General features: G+C 39.7%; 2 protein-coding genes across 2 annotated transcripts in view; one reads left to right on the top strand and one right to left on the bottom strand.

Annotated features, from left to right (window-relative positions):
- Positions 1–9832, top strand: part of LOC126394434 (protein unc-13 homolog B-like) — a 134086-nt gene extending 124254 nt beyond the window's left edge. The window contains exons 26-31 of the mRNA XM_050051245.1: positions 793–837; positions 3108–3179; positions 4857–5004; positions 5714–5797; positions 6553–6712; positions 6809–9832. Of these exons, the coding sequence (XP_049907202.1) occupies positions 793–837; positions 3108–3179; positions 4857–5004; positions 5714–5797; positions 6553–6712; positions 6809–7091 (792 nt within the window). The 3' untranslated portion in view covers positions 7092–9832. The remainder of the gene's footprint in view (positions 1–792; positions 838–3107; positions 3180–4856; positions 5005–5713; positions 5798–6552; positions 6713–6808) is intronic.
- A 3087-nt stretch (positions 9833–12919) lies between these two features.
- Positions 12920–22253, bottom strand: part of LOC126394628 (SEC14-like protein 2) — a 30477-nt gene continuing 21143 nt past the window's right edge. Inside the window, exons 10-12 of the mRNA XM_050051559.1 lie at positions 17629–17768; positions 15576–15745; positions 12920–15483 (exon numbers count right to left, since the gene is read on the bottom strand). Coding sequence (XP_049907516.1) covers positions 15332–15483; positions 15576–15745; positions 17629–17768 — 462 coding nt within the window. The 3' untranslated portion in view covers positions 12920–15331. The remainder of the gene's footprint in view (positions 15484–15575; positions 15746–17628; positions 17769–22253) is intronic.

Raw genomic sequence — 22253 nt, 5'->3', positions numbered from 1 at the left:
GTATTTCTCTTCTTCTGTCAGATGTCTTTACAGTCATCACAAGTCCAGCTTTACATACTGATGAGAGATTTCAGGGGACAGTGAAGGAGATTAAAACACACACAGTTATTAAAGGACAAAATTTGTGCATGTGTCTGCCCATTCACTACAAATATCAGTCAATCTTGTTTATTTTCTTCATTGATTTCCATGTAATGTCTTTTTCAAAATGATGTTTTTGTCCCGTGGTGATTGAGCAGCAGGCACAGACTGTCTTTGAAAACTCTTCTTTTTGGTAACATCTGAAAATCGGCCCCTGAACAGCAACAGTTTAAAACTCACAAAGAGAATTTAGATACAGTCATATTCACATTCAACATCCATGTTTGTGTGTTGTTGTGTCTTCAAACAGCAAAGCTCGTGAATTTTTTAAACATACTTTGAATGAATGAAATATGTCAACAAAGTCTCTGCAAGTTGATCATAACAGAAGAAGGGAATGAATGGAAGGCACAGTAGTATATCTACAGTATATTGGATTCTAGTAGTGTCAGCTGCTGTGCTCTACCTCCGCCTAGTGGTGGATGTCCGCAGGTGTGTTTCTCTTTTGCAAAATGTTGGAATGATCTTAACATGATTTGTTCCAGTTTTGATTTCTTCCTTAAATATATAAATCATGTCGAATTACTGCATTTTGTCTTTTGTACAGAGAATTGTGATGTACAATGAAGCATGAAAAAGTCATATGAAGTCTCAATATAATCCCTCCTCATCCACTTCTTTCTCTCTCCTCCTCCTCCCCCCCCTCTGCAGGGTGCTCAGCTCCTCACAGCAGCTAAAGGACTGTCTAATCTCAAGGTAACACATGCAGAGAGTTGAAAAAGGAGTTTTATTTTTCTGAAGGGACATTTGAAAGCCTGGATTTTGGTTTTGCTGCTCCTCGCCATGTTGTTTGTTATTGAAGCCAGAGCAGAGAGTCGGAGCCTCAAGAGAAGCAATTACCTCACACGTGTTTTTACCCCGTAATGGCTTATTGATAGAAGAAATTATTTCAAAACTGCCACCAAAACATTTAGAAGAATTAAAATTGGCCACAAAGACCACAAGTTCTTGCAGAAGAAAGCTGTTGAAGTGGTTCACAGGGTTCCCACAAACACATTTTCGTGGACAAAATGAACATGACTTTTGAAGGGCCCATAATAAGAATTTCATTTATGAAAAGCATGCACTTCACTGTGTCTGCTGTACTTGACGGCTTGGTTACGTTACTTTTTCCACACACACATGCAGGAGAGTCTTGCCTCCTATAACAAATGCCGCCACACCACGTCACATATACACATAACATCTAAAAGCAGAGGGCTTGGCCTGTTTTACGCAGACTTTATTATTCCCACCAGGAGCAATTTGTGGCCTTGCACACATACTGTAACACAACATAGAGTAACATGTAGACACATTAATAAATGAGTAATAAAATAAAAAAACATAAATAAAGAATATGCCAAAGAGTTGAATGGAATAAAGGAATCTATAAATAATAAACGTAAATAGACATATTATCATAAAAGAGATAAAAAAATAAATAAATAAATAAAAATTTACAGATGATTTAAAAGACAAATAGCAGAGGGAATAAAATATTTTGAATACCAGTTAGTTTTACAAGCAGATAAACAATGCCATGACGGCAACAGAGAAAATTTCCCTGCAAGAACACGTCCAGAAGAAGCTACAATAGTTGTGGCTGGTTTTCTGGAGGATTTGCTGATTGCACAAAAAGGTCAAGTCCCACTGTGTCACTATGGTGATCTTAGAGCAGATTTTAACAATGCTGTTTAGACTGTTTCTGTCTGTCATTGTGAGGCTGTGAAACCAGCAGATAAGGAGGCTCTCAATAAAAGACTAATAAAAATAGCAGAGGATGACGGGACTGACGGAGAAGGAATTTATTTCATGGAGAAGGTGAATTCTCTGTTGCCTCGCTTCACAGTATCTGCAGTGTTTACATCAAGTTTAAGAATACTGAGGAACTAACAAAACACTGTCATAAGTGGGGAAACACCAGAGGCAGGATAAAAACTCAAAATAGAAAAACAATTTTAAATCTGTCAATAAATAAATGAATAGATAAGTACCAAAACAGAAGAATATGCCAGCTAAAAAAAAACAGATTAATAAGAATAGATAAATACACAATAATAATAAATACAAAATTAAAAAAAGACATAAAGTCAAATTAAAAGCCAGGCTAAAAAGGTAGGTCTTGAGTTTGCTTTTAAAAACATTAAAATTCCCTGCAGCCCTCAGGTCTTCAGGAAGGCTGTTCTACAGACGTGGACCATAGTTATGAAATGACTATGAAATGACCGTGGGTTTTTGATCTAACTCTGGAGATGATTAAAAGGCCACTACCAGAAGACCTGAGGGTTCTGGAGGGTCCATACGATAAATAGGTAGAACTAAGACCATTAACAGCTTTACTAACCAATAAAAGGATCTAAAGATCAATCAAACCATCCGTTTATAAACTCTCACACAGCTCATGCAGTGTAATCCAGGTCTCATTTTTCCAGTTGTGTGCTCAGTACATTTCAAACAGACAGCCCTGTCCGACGTGGAACTGAACTGAAAGTGAAATTTATCTATGCTCTCCTCAAAGCCAGACTCGGCAGCTGCTGGTCTATCAGTGCCTATCAGTTATTTAGTTTGTGTTATTGTGTGAGTTTGATGTTTAAACTGTCAGTTAGATTCACCAAAGTATTAAAGTATCCTTTAACGCAGCATGCAAGACTGTACATAAAGCTGGCAGTATGAAGACTAGTTAGACTTGGTAAAATCTGGATGTTGAAAGTAAATTGAAGACGTATTTCCCTCCTTTACTGTTGAAGTCTCTGAAACGTGTCACCCAAAACAGTCAGTGTAGATTGTCATTGGTCTGTTAAATGGATTCATACTGTCACTGTATTTAAGTGAGCACAAACAGGCTACTCAAAACTATGCTAAATTACAAAGACCTTTAATCATGTTTTTTCCAGTTTCTGATTCATTTTTATTTATTTATTTTGAGTGTTGGTCTTATGAGGAAATTTTATCTGACATCAGTCTGTGAACTCTTGTTGCTGCAGGGAGGTGGAGAAGCCAAAACCTTGACGCCCAAACAGTGTGTGATTATCGACGCAGGGCTGGAGACCATCAAGGTAGGTGGAGACCTGCACAGTCACATGTCAGGCAAGGAAAAACATGGAAAATGTGTGGAAAAAATCTGGTAAATTTTGAGACATTTATATGATTTTTTTGCTTTATAGAAAATGCAAGATGAGGGTAAAAAGTAAACTGAGACTTCTAACAGCTGTTTTATCAAAATATAAACATTTCCAGCATGCTCAATACTTTCACATTTTAACTGTGAGATGTTGCCACCAGATTTGATATGCTGCTTTATTAGGAAAAGTGACACTCACATATTTAGTCATGCAGCAGAATAAACCAGGAAATGTACTCAGAGGTGCTCTTATATAAATGTTTTAACCAGAAAAAGAAAAATCTTTAGACTAACATTTCATTCTGTTACTTAATTTCTTCCTGTATATTACATACTTGTACATACTTGTGTATATTTAAACTCTCTGCAGTTATTTTCATGTCATTCCAGTTAAAGGTCCAGTGTGTAGGATTTAGGGGGATATGTATTGGCAGAAATGGAATATAATATAACAATAATGTTTTCTTTAGTGCAGCAGTTCTCAAATAGTGTACTGCGGCACAGTGGTGTGCCGTGATGCCAATCCAGGTGTGCCGTGGGATTTTGTGATAACCACACATTATTATTGCAATGTTCAACTGAGCCTATACAAAAAGTTGAATTTTTAGTCCACACTTGGAACATGGGAGAAGTTTCAGCTGCTTGCAGTCTGCAATCCTAACCTATAGATGCCACAAAATCCTACACACTGTTCCCTTAAGGCATCTTACCATTTAAATACAAGACAATATACAGTATATATGAGACTTGCTGCTGTGACACCTGAATTTCCCTCTTGGGATTAACAAAGGTTTATCGTATCTTATCTTATCGTGTCGTGTCGTGTCGTGTCATGTCGTGTCGTGTCGTGTCGTGTCGTGTCTTGTCGTGTCTTGTCGTGTCTTGTCTTGTCTTGTCTTGTCTTGTCGTATCTTATCGTATCGTATCGTATCGTATCGTATCTTATCTTATTTTATCATCGTAACGTATCTTATCGTTCGTATCTTATCTTATCATCGTATCGTAACGTATCTTATCTGATCGTATCTTATCTTATCTGATCGTATCTACGTATCTTATCTGATCGTATCTTATCTTATCTGATCGTATCTTATCTTATCGTATCTTATCTTATTTTATCTTGTCTTATCTTATCATCGTATCGTAACGTATCTTATCTTATCTTATCTGATCTTATCGTATCGTAACGTATCTTATCTTATCTGATCTGATCGTATCGTATCTTATCTTATCATATCATTGTAAGGTATCTTATCTTATCTTATCTTATCTTATCTGATCTGATCTGATCTGATCTGATCGTGTCGTATCGTATCGTATGTCGCTTGAACTAACCATATTTGGAATACTCCCAGACACAATCATGGTCTTTGTTCAGGATGTGGTCCTTATCTTTTAGTGTTAAATCAGTTTATAGTTAAGATGTAGTTTTTTTTTATGTTTTTTTTTTCAACTTTGGATGTCCTGATGTTGTTTTTGTGATTCTTATGTGTGATCTGTCTACTGTAACAGTATCAATGCCTTCTGGTGATAATAAAATACTTGTAGCTATCCTTCCACCTAAAAGGATTATTTTCCCACCTTCACGCTGCTTGCTTTCTTTTTCTTCCAGCAATACTTCCACGCAGGAGGAAACGGGCTGAAGAAGGCGTTTGTGGAGAAAAGTCCTGAACTGGCGTCGCTGCGTTACGCCCTTTCCCTATACTCACAGAGCACAGATGCTCTCATCAAGACCTTCGTCACCACACAGCACTCCCAAGGTGATCATAGACACACACACTCACAGCATGAACAGTATGTAGGCTTTCCTTTAACCATTCTGCTCTTTCCTGTCCTCCAGTGCATGATGGGATGGGCATCAGAATCACGGGCAATGAGAAGATTCGACCTGACAGGGGTGAGTCCACTACACACTTAAATACGGATATTTGTGGTTCTACAGGAAACAAGTGAGGTTATTTAATGTTATGTAACAACCAAACATTAGAGGTTCAAGAAGTTAAACTGAACGTTTTTCGAAGTACTTTTTGGACATTACCATCAGCAAAAATGTGCTTTACTCTATGAACTAACAAGGCACAGTGTTGCAGTGTATTTCACATGTTTCCTTGTTAATTAACGAAGAGTGGTGATGTAATTGTAGAGATATTTCTTGAGCATTTCCCGCTGCAGAGCAAATGCCCCATGCTGTGTGTTGGGGTTTTAATTCATGCTGTAAATTTAAAAAATTATCACTTCATCAAAAGCCGACTGTAACAGTACAAGATACGGCAGTGTGTCTATAACACAAACCACTTCTCACATTATCACCATCACTCTTTATAGTAACGAAAGGGATTTTAGCAGCTTTGCTCAGAGCTGTAATGTAAGATAAGAAAGTGGGTCACTGCAGCGGTAATAAGATCAGGATGAGAATAAAAAGATGTTGTTAATCATGTTAATGTGTGACGTGGTGGGTGTGTTCTGCAGGCGCGGGGATAGAGAAGCCCATCGGAGAGGCCATCCTGCAGATCGACATGATGCTCGGGAAGGAACGCAAAGTCACTGTCAGAGGTGAAACTCCTGACTTCAATATACACAGTTACGATTAAAGGGACAGTTCGCCCCAAATCATATTTTTCCTCTTACCTGTAGTGCTATTTATTAATCTTTGGAGTGAGTAACTGAGTGTTGGAGATATCAGCCATAGAGATGTCTCAGTTCTTTCGCTTTTATATATGTGTTTATTTATTTTTCTGGGGAGCTTGGAGCACCGCAGTTCAAGTTCCATCCAGTTCCATTATATTAGAGGAAAATCAGACATCTCAGCAACTCACATCAAAACATTCCCAAACAATAAATAACTTTCCTTTTAACTATTAGTTGTCTATACGTTATGTTACTGCCAAGTGTTGGTCGATGCACAGGTCATCCATAACCATTTACCATTACACACATGGGAAGGCAACTGTGTGCAGAAAAATCTCTATATGGTGTGTGCGATCGAGAGCTTCACAACTGACAATTTATACCTATACACTAGAAACAACAAAACAAAATTCACAAGACAACCTCACCTCATTCCTCAATCACAAAGTCGTTAATTTACAACTAAAGTAAGTCAGCAAGTCTCTTTTCAAATTACTTTTATACCTAAATGAACTGAACTGAAACAGACTGAATGGTCAGCAGTAATACCCAGTGATTAACACTTTATAGTTTTACACTCTAAAACATGCAATAATACTAATATGGTCCTCTTAAAAAAGTAAACAAGGGTCGACATAATTCCACTTCATCACTGAATCTCTGCTTCTCTCTTCATCCAGTTATCGCTGTGAACGATATGAAGTGGCAGACATCAGGGATGTTCCGGCCTTTTGTTGACGTCTCCATGGTCGGTCCCTTCCTGGCCGACAAGAAGCGCAAGTTCACCACAAAATCCAAGAACAACAGCTGGTCGGCGAAGTTCAACGAGTCTTTCCAGTTGTGAGTTTGAAATCTTTACTTTTAATGAGCTCACACACTCACAGCTGAAATGTTGAAATCAGAGTCTGATGTTTGGTTTCTTCTCCTGCTCTGTAGCACCCTGGGTAAAGAGTCCCCAGACTGCTACGAGCTCCAGGTGACGGTGAAGGATTACTGCTTCGGCCGTGCAGACCGGGTGGTCGGCATGGCCGTGGTTCAGCTGCGCGATGTCGCTGATCGCAAGAGCTGCGTGTGCTGGTGTCCGATCGGGCCACGCATTCAGACCGACGAGACGGGCTTGACTGTGATGCGTATCCTGTCCCAGCGGCCTGCTGATGAAGTGGCCAAAGAGTTTGTCAAGCTGAAATCTGAAACTCGTCCTGTGGAGGAGGGCAGATGAGCAGAGATCCAAGAGAGATGGGTAGAAATGGTGAAAATGTGAAACTGACATGATCACAGTCGGGGTTGAGTCAGGGCTACGTGGCTGTCACTGTCATCCTCATCCTCAGTAAACACAGACGATTAAAGCCTCTGATGTGGAAGAGGTTCTTCAAAAGACGCAGCAGACACAACTAAAATGACCATTTTAATAGATGTGATAACAAAGAAATTCATTCAATTCAATAGACAAATTGTGGAAGGAGGTGTTTTCTCAAAATGTTGATAAAGAACATGAGCGACTTTGGGTTTAAATCACCAACTCAGAGGTCGGAAATTGTTTCAGTTCACTGCAGAGAAACTCTCTGATTCTGATGTCGTGTGTAGCAAACTAAATCTGTTGTCTGTCGGCCATCAGAGCTGCTAATGCACACCTTTTTACCAAACATCCATTCAGTGGAATGAATGAACCTGTGTCGCTGTCTACCTGACGGTATAAAAAGATGTTACCAACGCAGTTGTCTAAACACCATCTGAACATGAGCAGTACATTCTGACTGCTATGAAGTGACTGTTTAATGATCATAAGTAATTATGACATGAGATGAAGTGAGTTGGAGGAGGTAATCCAAGAGTCTTGTACTGTTTGAGCCTTTAAGGCTCACAGAGATCCTGTGACATCGGCACCACTGTTGATTCTAGTGTCCCAACACTGTTTCCCAAAAACATGACACTGGATACACGTCATTAACCAGCTAATTAATGTCACAATAACGCATAAGGATTAACATGTGACATACTTAGCATGAGCTTCAGTTTGTAAGAAACATTTAAGCATCTCAGAATTGATCAGCCAGTTCATAAAAATAAGACACAACGCGCTTGACTCACATTAGACCTGAAAGACTGGGTGCTGGATCCTGACGAAAAAGTTAAGACTTGGACAGAACTCCTGTTTAACTTTTTAGTATTGCCACACGGTCACATACACAACAATTTATTGGTCAACAACCAGATCAATGGTAACTCATTTATCATTTAACATGACAATAGAATTAAGTGCAACACACATCGTTTGTATCAAGTGTCACATCCTTTGATTCACACCTGTCGACAAGCGTAGATGCATCTTACAGAAAGAAGCACTATAGTCAGGATACAGTAGCCAGGGTACGCCATGAAACTGAAGCATGTTTACGCTGGGAAATGTTGTACAAGAGGTGATGAAGTGTGATTGAGTCAAACCAAAACAAGTGTGTCAAGATCAAGCGGCAACTTTCGGGCACGGAAAAAGAAGCCAATGCAAAAGTGCCAAAAGTGCAGTTCCTCTTATGGCCACTTGGGGCTGGCTCTAAAAGCCATTCAGTCCCCACAGACCCCCAACGTCACAGCAGAAATACACATGTTTACAGCCTGTTACGAAAAACAATTTTGATCTCTTTATATAATTTCAACATTCATGACAACTGTTCAAGGGTGAATTTTTTTAATAACTCACTCGTTTACATTTTCTTATGGTTTAAACAGGCTGTCTGTGAGGCGTCACCACAGTCTATGAGTCAGATCCACCACTTACTTGTCCACAGCTCTACCTTCTCCTCCAAATATGGTCACATATGGCTAAAAAATCCAAGCTGGCGATGACCAAAATGATGCCAGTGAATGTGTTGCCCTTTAGTGATGGACTTCTGGTAGTATTTTTCCAGATAGACTCTTGAATGAAAGAAAAGACGACACCCTAGGAAATGATTTTCAGTTTAAATCAGTCAGTTCTCAGTTACGTAGCCTTAAGAAAATGTTGGCTAGCTAATGTCGCTAGCTCACATACTCAGTGGGATTCAGACCTAAATGAATGGGTTCTACAAAGTGAAAGGCGTTGATTTTATTTTCTGAAGCAAAGGATTATGGGTATAGTTTTAAGTATCTGACTGACCACTGGACTGTGGCTGCAGAGCAAAGGTTTTTAAATTCTGTTTCTGCCAAGTGTGAAACTGTGACTGTGGACACTGTTTACCCGTCGACCTGCTCTGACTGGAAACAGCCAAAAGCTGACGACCTGTTTTCAGGCGTGAAGTCGTGTGAACAGCTTTGATGGAGGTTCAGAAACGGACCTCCAAGGATTTTATTTTATCTGTTTTTAAAGCTCAAAATTGGATGAAAAAACAAAACAAAAGTCTTTCAGCCTTGTCGTGCATGCGCAGTCACATACTGCACCAATCATATGTCTATGAATACCTGATTGGTGTTTCTGCATTAGGCGCATTACAAACTCGGACCAGGATGGAAAATAAAAACAGGCAGGTTGTTGAACTAACTTAAGTGTAACTGGGTTTGATCCACACTATTGTATGTTTACTACGTGCCAAGAAACGCAAGTGTTCAGCGAGCCATGTTCAACTAGCTCTCTTTGCATATTTTGGGTTGTTTGCGGACAGATGTGGCCACTGTAGATGTCCCAAATCTTACTGCACGTTTGCCAAAACTTGCTGCACTGTGGCTCCAAACTTATAGTAGAATTTCAACGAGGTATTCTGGAAACTAGTTTAGAGTTCTGACGTTAGTCCGGCTGTGTTAAACTGAACAAAGACTTGTCTGCAGTAGGGTTTGAGTTATCTTATAGTGGACACAGCTGCAGTGACAACTGAACTCTTGCACTCAAACTGTAAGTTTGTAAAAAGTTAAAAAAATAAATAAATAAAGCCTACGACCAGAGCATGTATTTATTGTATACAGAGTCAACTAGAATTGTGATCTTTTTCATGTATGTACTGTGAAATATGGAGATTGATCAAATGTATGTAAAGTAGTTATCATTATTCCAATGTGACATATGTTGAAAATACTTGTAACAATATTTTGTACATAAAATATTTATGAATCAAGGCAGTGTGTCCTGTCATCTGTGCTCCAACACATTTTTTTATTCACTGTAATCAGCAGTAAATCAGTCTCTCATAAGTGTGTTCTTACAGACCTCAGATCAGCTCTGACTTGAACATGACTGCATGAAATAAACTCCTAAAATTATACTCCTAATGGACCTTTTTCTCAGCAGACATTTTAATTTGTCCTAGTGGGAAAATTACAGGTGTTACTAATAACATTAATGTTTCTTTTCTGCTTACATGGCAGCTTTGCAGTGTGTGTGTGTGTGTGTGTGTGTGTGTGTGTGTGTGTGTGTGTGTGTGTGTGTCCACCTGAGAAGTTTACTGGTTTAAGGGAATAAAAGCCTCTAAAGCAGCATGTAGACTATCATCATAGAGGTATTAACCTGCTCTTGTACCGTGGGTCCAAAATCAGTTTCTTGGGCATAGTCAACCCCCCACATGTTGCAGCTCACCGAATTTCAGCTGCAGTGTGTATCTTACTATATAATGATGAAAACTCTGTCTGTGTGTCTGTTCCACGTTTTTCTCCTCACTGACTTGGTCAATCCATGTGAAATTTGGCACAGTGGTAGAGGGTCATGGGAGGATGCCAATGAAGCAATATTACATCAATTGGCCAAAGGGGGGCGCTATAGCAACCGATTGAAATTGCAAACTTTGAATGGGCATATCTCATGCCCCGTATGTCGTAGAGACATGAAACTTTGCACAGAGATGCCTCTCCTCATGAGGAACACATTTGCCTCAAGAACCCATAACTTCCGCTTATATAGATTTTCCGCCATTTTGAATTTTTTGAAAAACACTTCAAATGGATCTCTTCCTAGGAAGTTTGAGCGATCTGCATGAAACTGGGTGAACATAATCTAGGGACCAATATCTAAAGTTCCCTCTTGGCAAAAGTTGGAAAACTTACTAAAACTGAGCTTCTATAAGGCAATGAATATTGCGGAGGGCGTGGCTCATCACATAAAGGTGTATAACATCTCAAGGGTTTCACCCATCACCACGCAACTTTGTAGGCATATGACCACACATAATCTGAGGGGACCCCTCCATTATTGACCCCATCAAACAAAATGGGGGCGCTAGAGAGCTCATTTCTTATCTAGGCCTAACCGCCATATGGATTTTTACTAAACTTGGTAGATATGTAGAACAGGACGCCTCAAGGTGACTGGAGAAATTTAACTCTAATTGGCAACTGGGTGGCGCTATAACAACAGAAAAATGCTTCAAAATGGCTAAAATGCAACCGATCGCTGTGGCTCCCCCTGTGGACCAATGTTGGTGTTGTTTTCTACTTTTTGGTCTGACTAAGTCATGGTATGGTATGCTGTACTCAATGGGTATGGACTAGTATAACCTAAGACTTAAAATAATGGACTCCCGCCTCTTTGGACCCGCCCCTGAACAGCTCATTCTAAGGTAACGAAAACACAACAAATCTTAGTTTCAGGTGATAATACACTAATGAAAACAATAATATTAATTAATTAATATTCCATTTGTGCCAGTACATCCCTCTACATCCTACACACACCTTACAATTTAATGAATCACCACAGCAGGAAGCGAAGTTGTTCAAATCAAACACACCCATGATGTTACGTCACCAACAGGTAGCACTGGGCGTGGCTAATATGCTGAAGGCCTGCAAACTCATGGTGGATTGGGACCTCTGTATTTGCTGAGAAACTTTTACCTTCACTGAGGAGCACAGCTGGAAACAGAGGCTGAGTGGACTGGTTATACTGGGACCAGAGAGGCTGAGTGGACTGGAAATATTGTGCTTTTAGATAAAGAAGTTGAACCTGGAACAGACAGTGGAGGACTCTGCGGTGCTCAGGACTCACATTAGGTCTTCAGACAGGTGAGTGCAACAAACAACAAACTTATCACAGCTGCGTAAAATCTCTGCAGGCTCTCCTTTTGCACTGCAACCGCTGTGAAGTTGCAGGGTACATCTCTGTGTTGTCTGCATCATGTTTTATTATTCTGTTGTTTGTAGTGACAACCTGTTTAATTTATGTAACCTAATGGTGATTCTTGCACCCGCTGTGGTGTCCATGACTCTTTGTTTTTACTGTCAGTACTTTTAGTTTAATGATCTTACTTCTGTCTCTTGTGGTTAATTCTGGTGACGCAGTTATTTTTAACTGATGATCAGTTGTGCACTCAGGCTGCAAAGTGGCTTCTATAGAGAAGGAATATATTGTTAGTTTGGACATCAGGGCTCCGTGTGATGTGACATGCTGACTACATGCACAGTTTGTACATTTTAACTGACTTTCTTTTTACTTTTGAAGCACATACTCACTCACGTACTTTTACCTATATGCCTGCTTGTAAAATTCCTCTGCAGTAGCAGTACTTTTACTTGAGTGAATAAGTCAGTAAGTAACTTGAGTTAATTAGCAGTAACTGGAAACACCTGTGCAGGGTCACGTAGTGAAATGTAGAATACAGACTCTGTTGAATAAGCAGAGAGCTCCCTCTTGTGTTCAAATCACAGACTGCAGGGTGTAAAATGAAACTAGTAATATAATTGAAGTGTTGGTAGAGACCCAGAGTTACTGGGGTCATCTGCATCTAACGTAGGGCTGCATGATATTAGATCTTTTGCCGATATCCAATATGCCGATATGTAGCACTAATTCAACCGATAACTGATACTGATATCGATCTGTCTACCTTTTTTCCTCACCTAATTTTACTGATCATCAAGTCTCTTCTGTAGTGGAATTGACATTATATCATGAATGCATACTCTTCTTGTGACGTGATATTTCATTTTAAAGCCCGTATCAGCCGATACCGATGACGTGCCGATGTTACCATGCATCCCTAATCTGATGCTCCTTAGACACTGCAGTGTAAGAGAGGCGCTCTCCAGCGTCCACACACTAGAGATCTTCCATCTGTCTCTTTCAGTCTGTTAATGAATGTTTTGTGAGTCAATAAAGTCTTTAATTTAAAACATATACCTTGGCAAACACAGACATTTAAAGCAAACACAGTCAGGATGTTGTCAACAGATTTATTCACTCCTCTCATAATGTTTATATCATCTTCTTCATGTGTGAAAAGATCTTCATCGACACAGTTCCAACAGTCCAGACAGTACGGCCATGACAGTGTGCTGACTTTCTCTCCCACCTGAGACTTGACAGGTTGTTGCAGAAGTCTCTCAGCACTGTCACAATATACATATGAAAATACTATGTAATATAATAATCATCCTGGCTCTCTGCCACAGTCTACATTCAGTAATCGTCTGGTGAGAGCAACATAAGTTCATTTACATTCACCATAAACGAGTCGACATGAATATTATATAATACTGTGTGTTGTTTGTCTGATAAATATGATACACAGAGATTACTGTTTTGCTCTTGTAAAATAAATATGCAGTTTAAACTTATTATTTTCTGGAAATAAATTAGCATCTGCATTGTTGTCTGCACACGTAGAAGTTCCTTGCTAATATATATGAAGGGGGGAATCATTAGGGGCCCCTCCAATAAATTATAAATGTAAACAGCTTTAAAAACAAGAATAAAACTTAATTAGGAAATTATTCCACGAGCTTCGATGTGTAATTGTGACTTAAAGGAATGTTCAGTGTGGAAACTCTCCATTATTTCTGATCACACGTGAAGACAAAAAGATTTGTACGTTTTAAGATTTTTTTTTTCTTTAAGTCTCAAAATGGCAACTTTTGAATACTCTTATATAAAGTATAACTGAAATGCTTCCTGTTGCCGACTGCTATGGCAAATATTTTTGCCATATATGTGGAAAAAACATCCGTAGAAAATGTTTTTTCTTTGTTTTTGTGCATAGAAAACTAAATACTGTTTCACTCTTCGAGTAATTTTGTAGCTGCTTAATTAGTTTAACATTTCAGCAGGCTGTGGACGCACTGACCTGATTCACTTGGTGGCTGTTTGAAACATTATGTGAGGACGTAGCATTGAACTCTATCTGCAGCTATAACAGCCTCGTCTGTTCTGGTCTCTGGATTTCCTCAAGATTAGGGAACCTGGTTGCAGAGATTTGAGTGTTTATGAAGTCCGACACTGATGTTGGGTGATGAGGCCTGGTGGCAAACCCTTGATGGGGGTTTAAGGGGTTCAAGCTCTTCCACACCAAACTGGGAACACCATTTCCTTATGGGACCTGGCTATGGGCATTGGGGTACTGCATCATATTACAACATGACAGGACTTTGCACAAACTGCTGCCACAAAGTTTGGCGCTCACTGCTGTCTCAAATATCATTGTACGTTTCTATTAATTGGAACTAAGAGCAGTAGCTAAAAGAGTGAAAAACCAGGCGGCACAGTGCTGCAGTGGTTAGCATTGTCGCCTCATAGCAAGAGGTTTGAACCTGGGGGAGCCTTAGTTTGCATGTGTGCTCCAGCTTCCTCCCACAGTCCAAAGACATGCAGGTTAATTGGTGACTCTAAATTGTCCGTAGGTGTGAATGTGAGTGTGAATGGTTGTCTGTCTCTATGTGTCAGCCCTGTGATAGTCTGGTGACCTGTCCAGGGTGTACCCTGCCTCTCACCCAGTGTCAGCTGGGATAGGCTCCAGCCCACCGCGACCCCTAACAGGATAAGCGGCTCTGGAAAATGAATGAATGAATAACTGAGTGGTGTAGCCCAAACAGTGACAAACCAGACCAAAAATGCACAGAATTATGTGTAAAGGAGTGTCCACATACTTTTGGCCATATTATGTGTTCCTCCTCTTATTCACCATTTTGGGTAACATTTTTAAGTTTTAACTTTCCCAGTGTTTCCTACAGGCATAGATTCTACGTGTGGCAGCAGCTGACGGCAAGAGGGGGTTTAAGTTGTTGAGTCAGATTGATGGATTAGAGGAGCAGCTGCTGCAGAGGCGAGTCAAAGTGCTGGACTGTGAGGTGTGTGTTTTCTTTGGGAACGCAGCCAGTTTCATCTGAAGTAGTTTGGAAAAATGAAAAACACAAACTATATGAATTAAGTGTTAACAGTTGGGTTTAACTTTCACTGCGCTTGATGCTCTGCTGCTCCGTCTGTTCCCAGAGTACGCTCTGCTACAAGAGTAGGAGAGAAACGCAGCTCCAACTGATGTGTTTTGGTGTGTCCACACATTTTTGGCCACATTACATGTGCCCCTCCTTGTTCCATAAATGTTTCCAAATAGACCACAGGTGAATCAGATCGTCATTACAGGTGATTAAAGGGTCAAACATGGGTTAAATACTTGTTGTGTGTTGGCAGCATGTTCCTGTTTAACTCAAGTCTCTCAGGCTGTGCTTACTCGTAGCGGCTAAACATTTACTGATCTGACAACATGGAAGTGGCACATTGTGTCATCCTCCTGGTTATGACTGGCTGTCGCCCTCAGCTTGTACATGGTTCTTGGACTCTCCGTTGGTCTGTGGGGACTGTAAGCGGTCCGGGAGCAGGACCTCCACGCTGAAGCTGACTCTTTTGGCCTGGAACATGCTATAAGTGTTGTCAAATCTCAGAACGTCTGTGGAAGACGAACAGAACAGCATATTCACTGCTGGATCTCACGATTACACATCGTATAGTCCTCTGTATGCTCAGTGTCAGGTTACTCACAGACTCCCGGGCATTCACAGGTCAGTGACCCGTCCTCAGGAACTAAGTGGGCGTTGTAGCGCTGGCTGGGTACGACTTCTGTCATCTGAGCCGCCTTCTTCCTCTCGCCCTTTTTAGCCTTCAGAAACACCCCGAAACCAATGTCTGCACTCTCAGTAGCAAACTGCCACCTGCAGAGAGAGGAAAGACTTTCAAATCAATTTAATGCTGCTTTTTGGACTTTTTTGTGGATTTCTATTTAAACTCTGTGCACACATTGGGTGTCATGCACCGCATTTGAAAGCACTTAAAAAGCGGTAATTATTCATTGTGCCAGGTGTGGCATTACCACAAGGATGTGATATTACTCAAAGTGACACGTCTGTTAAGCTTAATTTCATTCAGATTACCTTTTGAAAAACACCCTACATGTTTTAATACTTAGATTTAAGTTGGAAATGAGAAGAAAAAAGTAACTTTAAGAGGTAAAACAACTAAATTTGATCCTTAAAAGATGTAACTGTTGCATTACAATGCACTGCATTTACCTCATGCACTTTTTGCCCATTATTTTTTAATTGTTTTTGCGAGCAATAATCAAAAGATATATGAAAATTATAGCTATCAGACTCAGTGCTGCTATTTAATTACCCTTTTTGTGTTAAAAGACACATGCTCATGCCAGATTTTCACAAAAGCAGCAAATCAAGAAGTTGTACCTGTGGCACTGTTTGTTGGTTTACTCCTACGTGTTGTGGGGAATGATTTATTTATATACAGATGTTACTTGTTAGTCTTTGTTTTTTTACAGCAGTAAAATGTATCTAGTGGACTGAACAAGCAACTGATTATATTATTATAGTGGCTACCTAAAATTAAATTTGTATGTGTAATATTAATAATTTACCTTCTGCACATTTTGCTTTTTTCTTCTGCTTGTTTACATGTTCGAAATTAAGATTACTAAACTAAACAAAATTATATAATAACAGTCGATACTTGGCAATGTGTGACGTGACGACATGATATTTACAAAAAGGCCAGCGGTGCCAAAAGTATCAGCTTGAATATCACATGACTGAAACATCAGGTAAAATAAATATCATAATGACATGCAACTTCAAGGTGAAATTGTAGAGTAAGATACTTTTATAATTCTTTTTTTTTTTTTTTTCTCAATTTTGGATGTTTTTTTAATATAGGCACCTGTAATACTACAAAATGTAGAGGTACTAAATGAGATATACCACAGCCATGTAATAAACAAATCTTGAGCAGCATGTAAACATATACTACATCACTGTAGTATTTTTCATTGAGTATCATTACTTTTTGTAGTATTAGAGGCGCCTCTATTTAAAATAAATAAATAAAGAAATTCCCAAAGAAATTCCAAAAATATATGAATTATAAAAGTGTCTTACTCTACAATTTCCCTTTGAATTTGCATGTCATTATGACGTTTTTTTTTACCTGATGTTTCAGTCATGTGATATTTGAGGTGATACTCTAGGCACTGCTGGCCTTTTTCTTTATGTATTTGTTTCAGTATTCTTTTTTTTATATTTTAATATATTTTTTGTAAAAGTATTGCTTTCCTGTGGTATAATTTCATTTTTTTTCTGGTTTTGCAGTGTGTTGAACTCAGTTTCTGTGCATTTACATGTGTTGTCACATGATCTGTTGGGCGACCACCATCGGTTGTATATGTGTGTGTGTCCTTATCTTTTTCATGTCTGATGAAGGGCTGGTGTTCCTCTGTCCAGCGCCCAGTATTTATCATTTTTGGATGTGCATGCTGTTTCGGGTCTTCACGATATGACATTGCCCCACAGAAATATTGCTGCTGTATCGATTTTTTTCCCCCCACCCCTAGCTGCCCACCACAATTTTCCAGGCCTTGACGTCACATCTTCAAACAGCTTTTCCAAAACTCAAAGATATTTATCGGTAATTAACAATGATTTAAAACGGAAAAGTAGCAAACCAATACAATTTTCTCAGCTCTAAAATGACTTAAATAACATTTGACTCCATTGCTGCCACAGTGAGAAAACACGTAGCACCAGCTGACCTGAGAACGCAGCCCGGAAACAGGATCTCATAGTCCAGCTGTTGGGAGGAACCTCTGCTGACAGTCATACACTGCTCATAGTCCACCTTCACATGGTCCCGCACGTAGTAGGAGGGGGGAACAGGGCCGACGTGGTTTATCTGCAGCCGAGATCATGCATAAAGTGAGTTAGGATATGGGCACTTAAAAGTTAATATATGTAATGTTGAAAGTCTGGGTGAAGGAGAAATGAGGAAAAAGAGAAAGCCATCACTTACTGTGATTTGTGTCTGAGTGCTTGTAATTTTACATCTTTTGCACATAAAAAAGAGAGCAAGGTTCTCCCCTTTCCAATTTTCACTTTATTCACATGAATAAACTAAGTATCAAACAATTCACTTCTGTGGTTTGTCAGTACTGTATGATACACTACAGCAAACCCACCAACAGAGGGCAGTGATTTTCTGAGTGGGATGAGTTTAATCCAGGGTGTCAGTTAAATCCAGCAGGTGATCATCAACATTATACGTTACAGATGACACACACAGCTCAGAGAAATGTTTCAGACCTGTCTTGCATGTGAGCAACTGCTATAAGGGAAGTCAAACTCATGTGAAACCACTTCTCTAAAAGTCTTGCAAAAATGTGAACTGTAACAGAACCATTGTTGGGAAAGTGTCACCGACAAAAAGAAAAGATGCAGAAAGAACAAAACACACATTGTCATATCGTCCGTTAGAGAGCAAAGACTCATCAGGCACCTCCTCATTTTTGTTTCTTTACATAAATTGTGCAGATTTGATGAAGCTGAAGAAGGAAGAGTGCAAGAACAACCTCACATACAAGATGCATAAGGCTCAAGAGTTTGTAAAAGCAACGAGATCACAGGGATTTATGTCGATAGTCATCTTTCCTGCTGCACAGATCACGTCAGTGTGAAACAGACAGGATCCTCCTACGACATTATCAGCTCAGAAAATGTTTGCTTTATAATGAGGCCTTAAAAGCACTGACAAAGAGTGTATCAATGGTTCTTTGAACTCAACTAAACATTATCTTTACGTACAATTTCCAAACAAACTGTTCGGTATAAGTGCATTTCCTCAAGTTCATCAATGATGCCTAACACTTAAAAGAATAATTCAACATTGTTTGCATTAAGACTGGAAACAAGGGTAAACAGTTAGCTACAGCCTAGCTCTGTCCTACAAAATCCAACAAACCAAGGTGTTAAAATGTTTAATTGTGGGAATCGTGTTTTGGATTATTTCCTGGTTAGACGCAGTGACCTCCTGGAGTTACTTCCTGGCTAGCTGTTTCCCCCGCTTCCAGCGTATCGAGCTCTTCTTTTCGTTTAATTCTCAGCAAGAATGAGAATATTTCCCAAAATGTCGGCCTATCCCTTCAATGACATAACCCAGTTCCTACGACCTAACCAAAGTAATACAGTACAATGTCAAGGACACACAGGTAGCTAAACTATAAAACCGTAGAAAAAAGAAACCACTTCGAGGCTGAGCATCTCAATTTCCTTGAATCTTGACTGTAGCCGTAATGAATTTCTCTCTTCCTGTTCCTCATGTCTCCTGGGCCCAATTATTTATCTACAGAAACAAATACACGGTCAGTTTTCTCATCTAGAGTTTTATCTAAAAGTGCGACTACTCAAGCTGCTGCTCGCTGCTACACCGCCAGGTTTGACTACATCTCTTGCGCTGAGGCTGTTTGCTGTTTCTACGCAGCGAGGCAGGGATGCAGCGGGGATGAAGTGGGAGTTTGTTCTTGATTAGTTTATGTAATTAACTTCTCATCTGCAATTTCCTGTGGATTGTCTGTGGAAAAATGTCTGTCATTCACACAGCAAACCATCTGCTCAATGAAACCAGGCGACTGACAAATCGCATCCTTTTTACATCACTTCCTTTTCATACTGGCAGAGAGAAACTGTATTCAGCATGTGTGCAGCTGTATTGATTCACTCTGCTGGTCCAGAATAGTCCTTGTATTGTCACTGACCTGCTGTGATCACACGGCTCACTCATGTGTAACAGGATCCTCGCCCCAGCCAGTGCTGTTGGCAGCTTTAACATCTCATCCACTGTGTTCAGTTTGTAGCCTAAAACGTGATGTTGCATTATTCCTGTTCAGGCAAATCATGTTTGTATGAGGAAAATAAGGGAGTGCTGCACAGGGTGTAAGCACTGTGTGGTTAGTTGTAAAAGATTATGTGCTCTTTGAGGATGGGGCAAAAAGTCACAAAGATAAAAAGCAATGACTGGCCAGCTCATTCAGTATAAAAGTCCATGGTACAGCCAGGCAGTTCAAAATGCAGCAGGGTGACACCCTGATGAAGACTCTAGTCGAAACACGTTTGTTTATCCATGTATTAATGTATTAAGGATGTTTAACTACAGTCAGAGTGCCTCAGATGCATTTAGATATTTTCTATTTGGCCGTGACAAACTGGTAAAACTGGTGGGGGTGGGGACTCGCATAAAACATAGTTTGCAAGTCAAATGTAAACCCACAAGGCATCAACACCTCATGCATATTAGCCAGACGGTCTCTCGCCAAAGCAAAGCTGTAAGCTGCCAAACTACCTGAGCACAGGATGCAAACCAGAGAAAGAAAAACCACAGGGCACGACTCCTAACTACTCCAAAGCTGGTGCACTGTTGCCTGTTTCATTTACAGGAGGGCTGATGAGCTGTTGTTGGAATGAGACTTGTATCTGTTGCAGGACTGTTGGTGCTTCTGTCTGACAATAGCTGTGGAAAATATGCCTCATATTTTTCAAAACAGCACAACATTTTTTAAATCATTTTATTTGCTTAAATTTGCCATATCATGATAAATATTATATAATATACACTTAAAGAAATGAACAGTGATTTGGTAAACATTTCTTTCTCTTTTTTCAAAATTATTTTTTGACTTTTTCCCTTCATTTGTATATATTTATGTGTGAAAGTGGGCGAGACAGAGGGGATGACATGGAGCAAAGGGCTGCAGGCTGGAATTAACCCTGTGGCCGCTGCAGCATGGGACATGGGACGCCCACTTTACCCACTGAGCTACTGGGCGCCCCTAAACATTCCTTTCCTTATACCTACATTATTACTTTGGTGCTCGTTTTTGCTTTTACTTGAAGTAATTTTAGGATAAAAAAACTTTTAGGGAGAAACTGTTGAGAGCAGACCGCCTGTGCTTCCTTTCAGTTCCTTTCAGTCACGTTAAACAAAAACAGAATTTCAGTGTCTATGCAGAGGAATTTCAGGACTTTAAATATTTACTTCCGTCGCTGACATCATTCTCACATACTGAAAAGTTATTCAAAGGGTTGATAACAACTGGAGATTATAAAACCACTGATAACAGGCTTTGCAAAACTGACAGAGTTCAAACATTACGTAATATAATATTGAATATTATATTCAACCTCTAGTGACAGATTACTGTTTATTTAACAGGCCTGTGTTAATATCCTACTTGGAAAAAAACATGTCCTTTTAGGCCACTTACCATAAATCTTAAGCCCTGTTTACACTGCCTGTTCAAAAAGGAAATGTTGCACACTGAGTTGTCTCACTCTTAAGCCAGCAGCGTGGGTAGAACAGCGCCGCACGTCTGTGTAAAAAGGTGTGATGTTTTGATGATGTGTTATGTGTGCGACCTACTGTGGTAGATTTAAAAAGCCGCTTGCAGCAGTTAGCAGCTAACTCATGAAGGAAAAACAGCTGCCAAAAATGTCCACAAATTGGTTTTACAATGAAGTCTGGGCGCTCCTTGCCCTCCGAGCAGAGGACGAGATCAGCTGACACATAACAGGAATTGTAAATGATTGTTACTGCCATGTTATAGTCTTATTGTATTGTGACTGTGTGACATATAACAGTGCACTACCAACGTGAATGTTATGTCACACTAGAGGCCAACGCTGTTGTGTTTAGAGATGCAACCAACGATTATTTTCATTGTCGACTAATGTGTCGATTATTTCTTCGATTAGTCGACTAATCATTTTATCGAAAAAATGTGTTAAAATGTTGAAAAATGTCGGTCTGTCTCTCCCAAACCCCAAAATTATGTCATCTAATGTCTTGTTTCGTACTCACGCCAAAGGATTTTAGTTCACCGTCATGGGAGAGTGTGTAAAGCTGCCAATATCTGAAAGTAAGAAGCTGCAATAAGAGTATTTTGGGTACGTTTATAGTACTTTTCTATGAAAAATGATTCAAACCGATTAGTCGACTACTAAAATAGTCACTGATTAAAAATGATTCAAACCGATTAGTCGACTACTAAAATAGTCACTGATTATTTAATAGTTGATAAGTCATTGATTAGTCGACTAATCGTTGCAGCCCTAGTTGTGTTACATGTCAAGTCTTGTTTGCTTCTGGGGTGCCGGCAAGGAAGGAAAGGAAAGGTGTCTTGGATGCCAATATACTGTATAAAATTACATACTGGAGCTGCGTTATGCTGCCATTGTTCAGTTCTGTGTAAAAATGCAAAGGCGGCATAAAGGAGGGACTTGGTAGCAGCTCTTCCGCACAATCTCTGTGTGAAAGGGGCATCAGGGTGTTTTCACACTTGAATGGAGGGCTGAAGGGACCAAGTGTGAAAACACCCTGATGCCCCTTTTC

The sequence above is a fragment of the Epinephelus moara genome, chromosome 8 (genome assembly GCF_006386435.1).
Source record: "Epinephelus moara isolate mb chromosome 8, YSFRI_EMoa_1.0, whole genome shotgun sequence".
NCBI lineage: Eukaryota > Metazoa > Chordata > Actinopteri > Perciformes > Serranidae > Epinephelus > Epinephelus moara.
This window is presented reverse-complemented; position numbering and strand designations above follow the sequence as displayed.